This window comes from Pimephales promelas, chromosome 4 (genome assembly GCF_988280905.1).
Source record: "Pimephales promelas chromosome 4, fPimPro1.hap1.1, whole genome shotgun sequence".
Taxonomy (NCBI): Eukaryota; Metazoa; Chordata; class Actinopteri; order Cypriniformes; family Leuciscidae; genus Pimephales; species Pimephales promelas.
In genome coordinates, this window is record NC_142772.1 from 47,887,599 (window position 1) to 47,900,224 (window position 12,626).

Sequence of the window (12,626 nt, forward strand, 5' to 3'; positions counted from 1 at the left end):
TGGATGCATGGCAGTGGATGGATGATTGGATGGATGGAAGTGGATGGATGGATGGATGGATGGATGATTGGATGCATGGATGCATGGCAGTGGATGGATGATTGGATGGATGGATGGATGGATGGATGATTGGATGGATGGATGGATGGAGATGGATGGAGATGGATGGATGGATGGATGGATGTGATTATAATTTTATTCATGAAATATTACAATGACCAAAATGACTAACTCTCGCAGTCTTGGATATTATGGATGAACGGTTGATAAAACAGTAGATACAGAACTAGATGGATAGAAGTAAAAGTAGAAGGATAGGTAGAAGTTAATGGACAGTAAAAGTGATTGGTAGAAGAAGATGGATAGTACAAGTAGATGGATATTAAAAGTAAATAAAACTAGATGGATAGGTAGAAGTAGATGGATGGATGGATGGATGGATGTGATTATAATTTTAATTATTCTCTCGCAGTCTTTGATATTATGGATGGATCGATGATAAAAAAGTATATATTGAACAATAGAAGAAGATAGAATCAAAAGTAGATGGATAGGTAGAAGTAGATGGATAGTAAAAGTAGATGGATGGATGATTGGATGACTGGATGGGTGGAAGTGGATGGATGACTGGATGGATGGATAGATGGATGATTGGATGGATGGATGGATGGATGGATGTGATAAGTTTATTTATGAAACATTACAATGACCAAAATGACCACCTCTCACAGTGTCTTGCTCAAATGAGTGCAGGTGTTAATGAATCTCTCGTGCTGTGTCACTGATACCATTAAATATCTGTTTGTTAACGGCACAGAAAACATGATTCTTGTATGAACATCTCCATCTGTTTTGGTGAGGAAAAGCACCCTGGAGAAGTTTACCCAGACCTCCATAAATAGCCATTAAACACATTAAACAAAACCCTCCAGGACATTAGCTCAAATAATGCTCAGCTAATCACTACCAGCGCCTTGTTTATATATTAGTTTGGTTTATGCTTTTATTAGATTGTGAGGACTTCCTCTCTCAGTTTGAATCCAGCCATGTGGTTTCCATTGAATCGTTTATTTGCTAGAGTACCAGCCATGTTTCCCCAGTAAAGATAAACTCAGTGTTTTCATTGAAAGGTTCATTGTTTAAGAACATCCAAGAAAACAACTGTACAATTTATTTGGAAATCGAAGCAGCTAAAATTCAGATGTTTAGTTTCTGACACACGGTCGACCAATCACAGCAGACTGAGCCATCTGACCAATCAGAGAAAAGGAAGCTCTCAGAAAGGATGTATAAAGTCAAGTGAAGTGAAAATAATACAACACAGATCAATAATATTGTTGAATATTAAATGTCCCCAACTAAGCAAGCAACAGTGGCAAGGAACCAAAACTCCGTCACTGACAGAATGAAGAACAAAAGCTTGGGAGAACGAAAGAACAGTGTGTGATTCGAGCAGCATTACAAGTCAGACTGGATCGGAACATTAAGAGAAATTGTCCATTTCCATCTGTTTGGAAGTCGAAGTAATCACGCCGGTATGGAGACTAGATGTTGAGGATCAGTGCCGATGCCTGTCGTATCGCACTTAAAGGAGTTCACTTTAAAAAAAACAACTTTTGCTGATAATTTACTCACCCCCATGTCATCCAAGATGTCCATGTCTTTCTTTCCTCAGTCGAAAAAAAATTAAGGTTTTTGATGAAAACATTCCAGGATTTTCTCCATATAATGGACTTCAATGGGGTCCAAACAGTTCAATGTCTAAAAGAGAGTTTCAGTGCAGCTTCAAAGGGCTTTAAACGACACCAGACGATGAATAATCTTTAAAAATGTAACCCAATGGCTGGGTTTGTCCATATTTGACCCAATATTTTTTAGAGTGTAGTCTTACAACATATACTGTATATAGAGTGATTTCTGTACAATGTTGTGTAGACTGGCATAAGTGAATTACAGAAACCCATGTGATGCCACATGCTCTCTGATGCCTCATACTGTACATCTGCTCTCACTCTCCACACATCAGCTGTCCGGATGGAAAACCGTTCTTCATTCTTTCCACGGCTGAGTTTCTCCAGCGGATCTGATTGAGGATCACTGAAACTCTCAGCATCTCTCCAGTTTAATTCAGACTCTGTGCTTTAGTTCATGATAGAAGATAACCTAATTAAAGGAGTAGTTCACCCCACGTCATTACACTCCTGTATTATTTCCTTTCCTCCATGAAATACAACATTTGATGTAGAATGTCCCATTTCCACCACATAAGAAAAAAAAACATACTTTTGTAAGTCATCATGACATAAAAAGTCAAAAGTATAAGATAAAAAGTTGAAATTACGAGTTTAAAAAGTCATAATTATGACAAATTGAAATTACAACATAAAAAAGTCATAATTATGGGAAAAATGAATGCTAGTAGAGTTCCTGCCGTATATGTCTGCTTCTTGTTAGTCAGTCGGTATCATGTGTATCACAGCTTGACTGAGGTAATGCAGCATAACCATGCATGACGGGCTACTGTACAGTATATCTCAATCTCTTTACACGTTAAAGAAGCTTTCTTTAAGTTTTACTTGAGTAAACAGAGTATTTCTGCTATATCATGAGATGCCTGTACAAAGATTATTGTTTATTGGTACTAGATTTTCTTTTATTTCAAATAAATTAAATAAATGTATTTAAATATTTCCCTAACATTTAAGTTTAAATTAAGAAAATAAAGAAAAATGTATTTATTTTTTTACATTTAAATATTTTCAAATAAATGATTTACATTTATTTATTTATTGAAATAAATGAAATAATTTTCCGCTAACACTAAGTTTATTTATAAACTGTTTATTTATGATGATATAAATAATATTTCAATAAATATATTTATAAATTATGTAAATAAATCTATTTATTTATTCATTTAAATACATTTTCTTAAATAATTTCAAATACATTTTTTTCATTTATTAATTCAAATAAAAAAGTTTATTTATAAAATACATTTATTTATAATATAAAAAAAAATATATATATATAAAATATATTTAATATATATATATATATATATATATATTTAATATATATATATATATATATATATATTATTTAATATATATTATATTTAAAATACATACATCTATTTACACAATTTACATTACATTTTAAATACATTAAGTAAATGTATTTAAAAAATGTATTTTTTTCCTAAAAACAAAGTTTGAATAAAATTGAATGAATTAATGAATTACAAATATATTTAAAGTAAATAAATTTACGGTAACACTTTATTTCGATAGTCCACTGTAGACATTTTACTAACTATAAGTAACTTTTCAACTACATGTCAACTAACTGTCATTAGAGGATTAGTAGATTGTCAGCTTAATATCTGCTAACACTTTATTTTGTTGGTCCCCCAACAGACATTCAACTGACTATAAGTAACTTGGCGACTACAAGTAAACTTATTCTCCTAACCCGAACCCTAACACCTAACCATAACCTAACAGTCTACTGACAGTCTACTATAATATACTACTACTCTAATGAGAGTTAGTTGACGTGTAGTTGAAAAGTTACTTATAATTAGTAGAACGTCTAAAGTGACTATCGAAATAAAGTGTAACCAGTTTTTTATTATTTAGTATTAAACACAGATAAAGTGCAGTCAGCTGATGATGATGACAAAATAAATCGTTTCATGTCGATACGTCATCTTGGGTCATTATATTATGAGTATCATATCAGCCTGAATTTGTATATCGGTGAATCCATAAATAATATTAATACTTCTTTTTTAATGCGTCTGTGTCTTTTCCATTTCTCACACACAGGGATCTACCTGCTGGACTTGATTTACATCGACTCGGCCTATCCAGCGTCTGACAGCATCATCGAGACTCAGCAGAGAACCAATCAGATGAACAACATCCTGCGGGTGATCTCTGACCTCCAGGTGTCCTGCACATACGGTCAGTTCATTTCCCTCAAATCTGCGGGGGGATCTCAGATTGATACACACGTGTGTTTATATAGCCTCCACCTCCTCACAGATCACCTCGTGACGCTGCCGCATGTGCAGAAGTACTTGATGTCTGTTCGCTACATCGAGGAGCTTCAGAAGTTTGTGGAAGACGACAATTTCAAGTAAGTGAGGGACTCGTGGTCTCAAGGGTTTAACTTGCAGCGGAGGTCCTTCAAACATCATGATGACTTTAGCAGGACGCGTGGCACCAGAAGCCCAGAGCGAGGGCGACCCGTCGGCCAGACTCGTGATTTAACCCACAGCCAGGAAACAGCCATCATTTCTTTTTAGACGGGCATCCCTAGGCATTTGACTCTGGGAATTCACGGGTCACTGCTTTTATAGGCAAACAACACCGTGATTAGTTTTTTGGGTGGTCGGCACAGTAAGAAGCAAAGTCATCACATAAATGTGGTGAAACTGTAAACCGCTTTTAGACATTTTGATTGTGCCATTAAATAGTGTTTTGCACAAATGCAATGTGTTTTTATTAAAAGCCCTGGGTGTTCTGTGAGTTTGAGCAACATTGCATTGCTTAAGCTCAGCAGGGTTTAGGCCGAGCGAGTCCACTCCAAACACATGCTGGAAACAACAATGAGACATAAATCCTCATATGCAATTGTTCTAAATCATATAACGTATATCTACTTTATGCTTACGGCAATTCGGTGTCAGAATTGTGTTTAAATTAAAATTAAATAGTTGGATGGTGTTTGTAGCAACATTTTCAGACCATTTTATTTTTAATTCCGTGATTGGTTATGATAGTATACGTATATACTGAAGAATCGTGCGAGAGTCAGAATGACCACAATGCCTTAGTTTAAAGGACACACTCTTAGAAGAAATGGTTCTATTTAGAACCAGAAATGGTTCCATCCCCTGCTTCATGGAACTCCAAAATGGTTCTATATAGAACCATTTTTTGGGTAAAAGGTTCTATTGCCCAAGTACGGAACCCCAGTGTTCTATATAGAACCCAGAGGAACCCTTTTTTTAAGAGTGTATAGAACCTTTTAGGGGTTTCAAATACGTAGCGCTGATAGAACCTTTTAAGGTTCTATATAGAACCTTTTCTTCTAAGAGTGCAAGGTCACCATTTTTCAGCCTGTTTTGTGTGAGTGCGCTCTTAGAACTTTACACTACTGGTCAAAAGTTTAAATAATTCATATTTCATTATGATTTTGAAAAAAAAGCCTCTTCTGCTCACTACGGCTGCATTTATTTGTTCAGAAATACAGTAAAAACTTTAATATTGTGAAATATTTTTACAATTCAAAATAATTGTTTTATAATTTAATACATTGTAAAGTGTAATTTATTCTTGTGATCAAAGCTGAATTTTCAGCATCATTACTCCAGTCTTCAGTGTCACATGATCCTGCAGAAATCACTCTAATATGATGATTTGATGTTCAAGAAACATTTTGCGGGCCGTTTTATCTGTTTTTCTCATGTAACACTGATTTTAAAATGTTCTAACAAAAAAAAATAAAACTTCAATTGGATTGACAAAAACAACAGGAATATTCTTCAAGATATCAAAAGTAAGTCAAACAAGTGTGTGTGTAACGAATTTCCATTTCTGGGAGAACTGTCCTTTTAAATAGAGGGATGAACACTGTATTTTTGCTAATGTGAACATGACTACAGTCTAATCCCAGGCATAAGATCCAGTTCTGATTTCTGTCGAATTATTGTAATCAGCAGTTATTATTTTCTCCAACTTTAACCAGAAGCTTTAATGCCCATTTCTACAGAGAATGCAGTAGTTCTGTCTTAGTTCTCCTCAACCTCAGTCCACATGAACATCTGTGAAGTAAGTTTGGGTATTAGCAATTCATCAGAGCGAGTTAGAAGAGCCTTTGATTATGCTGGATTTAAATGTTTATCCTGCGGGAAGAGTGATTGTCTTTTCAACATTGAAGAGGCTGTTGTCTGTATCAGAAGTCCGATCCCTCAACATGTGAGTCCAATATCCTGATTCACCCTTGAATTTCGTCTGTTGAAGCAATCATATTAGCATGAAATTACGGGAAAATTAATTTGTCCTTTAACAGTCCACTTTAATAGATTTAAAACAATAGCATCATGTTTCCCAGCACTTTTCTACCTGTCTGAAAGCAAATGTGTTTCCTGTGGACGTTCATCCGTGACAGACTCAGACATAAACACATCCCAACATCACTCTTTCATTTAGCTCATCTGAAATCACTGTTTTCTTGGCTTGGTCCGAATGGACAATCAGTAAATGCCTTATTCACAATTAAAAAACACTTAAAATCGGTGTTGTGTAACCAGGAAAGAACAAATGAAAGTCAAGACTCCACAATAAGGATTTTTTTCTTCTGACCTGGTCATTTTTACTGATGCATTATTAGCTAATAGTGGCCTTTCGTGTATTTTTTTTAATGGGAAACGGTAATTTTCTGTAATTTTCAACCCCCAATTTAATGTACAAACTATCACAAGTCATTCTTATAACTTCAACAAACCCTCATCAGTAAGATAGCACTGCAAAAAAAATTGAATTGTTTTGTTTTGTATTCAACGCAACTTGTCATTCAAGCCATCGGGTCTTTCTTGTTGTAAAGTCACCATAAAAAGACCTGCAATAGTACATTTTTAAAGTGTGTGTGATCCGGCCAGTAGCGGAGTGGCAATCGGGAGAGTCGGGAGTTTTCCCGGTGGGCCTGTAGTGTTTCGAGTCTGATAAAATGTATTTATTGGTAGTTCGCCATGTGCACTTGGGGCCCAAGTTAAGGGAAGAAAAAAATTTTTTTTTTTTACATTTTCTATAACGGAGCATATATTTGCACTAAGTGCCTGTCTTTACAGCAAAACGACGGCCGTCTTGAAACAGCTTCAGTGGCGTAGGTCGTAGGGCGTGAAGTGCTTCAAAGCAGCTTTTAATGTGCTGAACGCGAGTTCGAATCCGCCTTGGCGAACTCTCTCTTCTCACTTTTCCCAACACATGTAAAGATGTAAAATGTAAAACCAAACATTAAGATCTCTAGCGTTATATTTTGCCAACAAACTAAAATTGAAACCATGATATGGCGTTGCGCCATTATAATAACTGACATTAGAATAGCATGCAGTTTGTGCTGCGTGATTACTTTGCTCACGCGATCAACATGGTCTGGTGTTTTCTCCTAAATAAAAGCTCAAGGGTTTATTTCTTGCAAGTGAAGGAATTAGGACAAAAGTATTTTAATTTTCCTATATTATAGTGTAATGTAGGTTAAAATATACTTTTTAAATACTCATTTTCATTTACATAGTACATTTACAGTACGTCATAGGAATAATTATAAATCATTATTACATTATTATAATAAATGTTTGGCATCCTAAAACACCATTGATAATGTAATGCAGACTGAGACTCTCATAACTAAAAAGATGTTTGAGCCCTGTTTACTGTCCTGGTACAAATGAATGCTTTTTCTTTGTTCAACGAGCAGTTCATGGGTTGAAGCTCTTAATTGTAACCTCTCAGAGAGCACGAGATTGATGCATTTAACCTTAAAATGTCCAAATTTTTCTTGCGGGGAGCATACCCCCCTAGAGGCACAGAGTCCACCCAACATAGTTTTAGAAATTCCTATGCGAAAGTACAACAAAGTTCCTTTTAAATCAGTAAAACTGTAAATGCTATCGGCTATTAAAATCGTGCCGGCGACGAGGGCCGGTGGTCTACGAAATTTCCCGGTAGATTTTTTGGTCCCACTCCGCCCCTGGATCCGACTCTGTTTATACAGCGGAGGAACTCTGAGCATCTGTCATGAGGGATATTTGTGGTTTGCCGTATCTGAAACCTCCAGGGTGTTTTTCGCGCAGCTCAAGGCTGTTTTATTGCGGGTGAGATGGGCTGAAGTCCAAATCCCCAGAAGAGATAAAAAAGTGCGAGTGGATCATGATGATAGTCGGCGTTTCTCATGTGGTCTCCATGGTGACGTATCGTCTGTGACCCCGTTACGACCTCGCATGGCCACAAACGCATGGAAACCGTAGGGTGGGCTATTGAAGTTCATCCAGAATTGACATCATTCTGCTGGCTTTATCCCTCCCCGACAAATCTCCAAACCCCAGCCTCCCTCATCAAGCGCTGGCCATCTCACTTTCTGCTCCAGTGCCAGTATTCTGGATGGGTTGAGAACATGAAAGAAGCGGCCGGCTCTAGATCCACCGGTCTGGAAACACTACACATGCACTAGGGTGGAAAATCAACTTCACACACCAGACACAGAGGCCGTTCTACATTATTTCAAATGCATAAACGTTTTGCATATTTGCCATGTAAATGTGTACTCTTAAAGGGATAGTTCACTTTGAAATTAATTTTTGATATGTTTTAGCTCACCTCAAGGGCATCCAAGATGTAGGTGTCTTTGTTTCCACAGTATATTTTCAATTTTGACATTTTTCAGTCATACACTGGAGGCTAAGGGGGTCCACCAAAGAGCATGCACAGAGAAGTCAAAATTAAACATGATTTAATGACTCATAAATGTAAGTACACATTGATGGCCTAAGACACGAAACGAGCGGTTTTTGTGAGAAAACGAACAGCATTTATATCGTTTTTACCTCGTGTAATCCAAGTGATCTGAATCAGTTGTTCAATGTCCAACTGAACCGAACTGAACCAGTTCAATGTTACACCGGAAGTGATCGCTTGCGTGTGACGTCACTCAATATTTACACGGAGATTTCGGAAGTTTTACCTTTTACTAAACATATTTAGATATACCGAAATCGTCTTCCATTGCGGTTTCCCATAAATCTAAATATGTTTAGTGAAAGGTAAAACTTCCGAAATCTCTGTATAAACAAAGAGTGACGTAGGCGCGCAAGCGATCACTTCCAGCGCATGCGCAGACCGAAGCCCCCGTGCCGTCAGATCATTTTGTCATTGCTATGATTACAAGAGGTATTAACGATATAAATACTATTGGTTTTCTCACACAAACCGCTCGTTTTGTGTCTTAGGCCATCAGTGTGTACTTACATTTATGAGTCATTAAATCATGTTTAATTTTGACTTCTGACAGAATTTTAATTTTTGGGGTGAACTATCCCTTTAACATTGCACACAAAAAATTGGTTGAAATATTCCCTTTTTAAAATTTGCCATGTTTAGTTGGCATTAGCTCATGCTCTGCAGTATTGACTGAGTTGACTGAGCTTGTCGCAGTGCACTCTGGGATTGGCTTATCTAGGATACATGTGGTGCTGCTTTAGTATTTGTCTAGGCAGCATCATTTTGCCATTTTATTTCACCTCGTCTTTGAGGCCTAAAAATGTAGTCTTGTTAAGGTTTGGAAGAGTCTGCTCGCTGAACTCTCAACCTCTGTTAAGTCACGCCAATCTCATCGGTAAAGATTTTTGTTTTCGTGACTGAGAAATGCTGTTAAGCTCAAAACAAGAGAATGATTGATTGCTGTAATTATCGTTTCTCCTGGGAATTATTCTCACCCGCCACTTATCTGACTCGGAATATTTCAACTTCCTTAAAAGCAGTGTGTTATCCGTGAAGAATCTGATCTTTTCTTTCACAGATCTCCTGAACACTGTTCCAGGTTGTTGAATTGCTGTTTTCTTTGGCTATCAATAGATGTAGTCTGTTTATGTTTAGTGTAAATCCAGTTGAATTTTCCTGGACAAAGGTTTACAGATGTCATTTCTGCAGATGAAGTGTGGTCAAAGCCTTCTGAAAATATCCAGTGATTTGATTATTACAGACACGCATAAACGTCAATAAATGTCCAATTGCTGTGAGAAAACTGATAGCGCCACATCTGTTGTTTGTATGAATGTTAAACTGGATGTTTTATCCAGTTGATGTAGGCGTTTTCATGGCTTGCCTCAACATTAGCGTTTGAATAGCGCACTGTGGGCGTGGTCACATTAGCACGTCATACACTATAATTAGCTGGAAGAAAAAAGTCTGACATCTCTCTCTTTTCATACAGATTACATCAACTGAGAATGGTTGTTTTTTTACATAAATTACTTCATTTAAAAGAAGAGAATTACAGCATCATAAAGAGAAATCTTTCATGTCTCTGTGACAAGTATTTACTTAGTTATAGTTCATTTTTCGGACACTTTTCAGAATGAACTTCACTGACAGAAAGAAGGCAAAATGCGCATGTTTATTTTTCTTTATTTGACAAACAGCAGAACACTGTTTTTATTGTGAGTATACGCAAAAAATAGACACTTAACAGGATTGAATGATGTATAACGATGTATGATAATGATGTATGATCAAAATCAGCAGAGTAATTTGAGTCTCTTGCACTTATAAGAAAAAAAGTGAGCTGGTATCGCCGGCAATACCGCCGACCCCAGAGGGTCAAATAATTAATTATAACTGTGAACAAATCAGAATAAAAGTTGAAAATTATTTTTCCACAGGTTTTTGTGGAATTTATTTAATTTTATTAACATTACAAGAAAAATTAAAATATTTGATTTTAAAAATCCATGTCATGAACCCTTTAAATCAGAGCTCTAGGAACATTAATTATTTTGTCAATAATTTGGCCTTTTGTTCTCACATCTCTCACTTGTTCTCACATTTTCAACAGATGTAGAAAATCAAAACCTTAACATCCTAATTTGCTTATAGCGTCATACAAAAATCACGTTTTTGTACAAATTCAAAGTTTTTACATTAATGCATTTGGCAGATGCTTTTATCTGAAGCGAATTCATGCATTCACTGGGAATCGAACCTGTGACCGTTGCGTTGCTAGCGCCATGATCTTCTGTTTTAGCTATACAGAAACTTTTGGCTTCACAGTGTTTATTTTGACTATTCCTTTCAAAAGCTCACTTTACATTGTGCCAAAACACCATTAAAAAGACTACTTTAGCATATTCTGTGAATCGCAGTTGATGGTGTGGAAATAAGAGATTACAGTTCAGTTTATTGGATTGTTAACAATGAGTACCTTCTGTTCCCCTATAAAAACGTGAAATGTTATCGGCCAGCTGTTCTCAATGTCAAGTTCATGACTTGTGAAGCCAAATGTGAGTGTGAACTGTGGGGTGTTACTTCACCTCAGAGGCCTTTAAGAGCCTTTTATAGGAAAGGGATTTTGAAAGATGAAGTGGTGGTAGATCTGTTGTTTTGTAAGTGATGAAATCAGGCTCATTAGGACAGGTTAATGATATGTTGGCTTTAATTAACTTTTTTATGTCAACAGGTTCCAAAAAACTGGGTTACAGTATGTTAAACAAACATAATTTATTCATGTAACTTCGACATCATGGAATAAGTCATTTTAAGCGACCCAATTAAGCTCTGAGCAGAGTGTTAAATAAACACTGAAGCAGTGTTGAAGTTGATTAAGAGCCCAACTAAAACACACAATGATCACCATAATGGTGACTTACGAATTTTCTCCTTCAGTGATTCTGCTTGTTTTCTTCAGTAATGGTCAATCATCCCTCAATTATTCGCTTAATTATCTCATTAACTTAAACACAGTTTCAGTGTTCGTCGCTTAAAAGTATGCTGAAGTTACATGAACAAATAATGTTTGTTTAACGTAACCCAGTTATGTGGAACCTGTTGACATTGAAAATTAATTAAAGCCAACATATAATGTTTAGATGTATGGGGTCATATGTTAATGAGCTTGTAGTTTTGATGTCCTGATGAGTCATTTCAGTTATTTGTCAAGACATGTTTTTAGTGCACTGGGAAAAAGTTTTGAGTGTCTACTTCATCGAACTCTTTAATATGAAACATGCTGCAAGAAAAAGCCTGTTTTCCATGATATGCTTTTTTTTAATTCAAAGTGACATCTTTTACAGTAACATAAAATCTGAGTGCTTTAGGTTGCGCTGTTGGTTGAGGGTGAAATGTTATGATTTCAATAACACGTCTTATTTGGGGTTTATGGCAGATCCTTTTCAACTACATTCATGCTCAAAGCCTGGACCTACAGCCAGACATAAGTTGGATTTGAAATATTAAATAATGCACCACCCTGAAACTTCATGGAACTTGTGGAGTTTTTTGTGAGACTTTTGCTTGTTCTTTCCATTACAGACTGTCTCTAAAAATTGAACCCGGGAACAGCTCCCCACGCTTGGCCACATCTAAAGAAGATCTTGCAGGTAAGACAAGATATGTTCATTTATAGGAATTATGTTCATTTGATTTACACAGCAATTCAAAAGTTTGGGGCGGTAAGATTTTTTATGTTTTTGAAAGAAGTCTCAATTGCATCGAAAATGCAGTAAAATTGTGAAATATTATTACATTTATCCACATGAGAGATCAAGCTCTCCTAGATTGGTTTAAAGGAATAGTTCAACCAAAAATTTGTCTAAGTTTCAAACCAAGCAACTCTTGTGTTCCATGCATTTTATGGAACAATTTCTTTACCCCGTACACAACTATACACTGATCAAATATACAGTAAAAATTGTGAAATATTATTAGAATTTCAAATAACTTTTCTTTTTGAATATATTGCAAAATATAATTTATTCATGTGATCAAAGCTGATTTCTTTTCACATGATCCTTCAGAAATCTTTCTAATTTGCTGATTTGCTGCTCACGAAACATTTCTGATTAT

The 12,626-nt window shown here is 36.0% G+C and overlaps 1 protein-coding gene across 2 annotated transcripts in view; it reads left to right on the forward strand.

The window, feature by feature from the left end:
* LOC120465305 (ras-specific guanine nucleotide-releasing factor RalGPS1) overlaps positions 1-12,626 on the forward strand; it is a 144,595-nt gene that overhangs the window by 114,352 nt on the left and 17,617 nt on the right. For both annotated transcript variants that reach the window (XM_039654984.2, XM_039654985.2), the window contains exons 9-11: positions 3,831-3,968; positions 4,050-4,143; positions 12,093-12,160. In XM_039654984.2, coding sequence (XP_039510918.2) covers positions 3,831-3,968; positions 4,050-4,143; positions 12,093-12,160 — 300 coding nt within the window. The remainder of the gene's footprint in view (positions 1-3,830; positions 3,969-4,049; positions 4,144-12,092; positions 12,161-12,626) is intronic.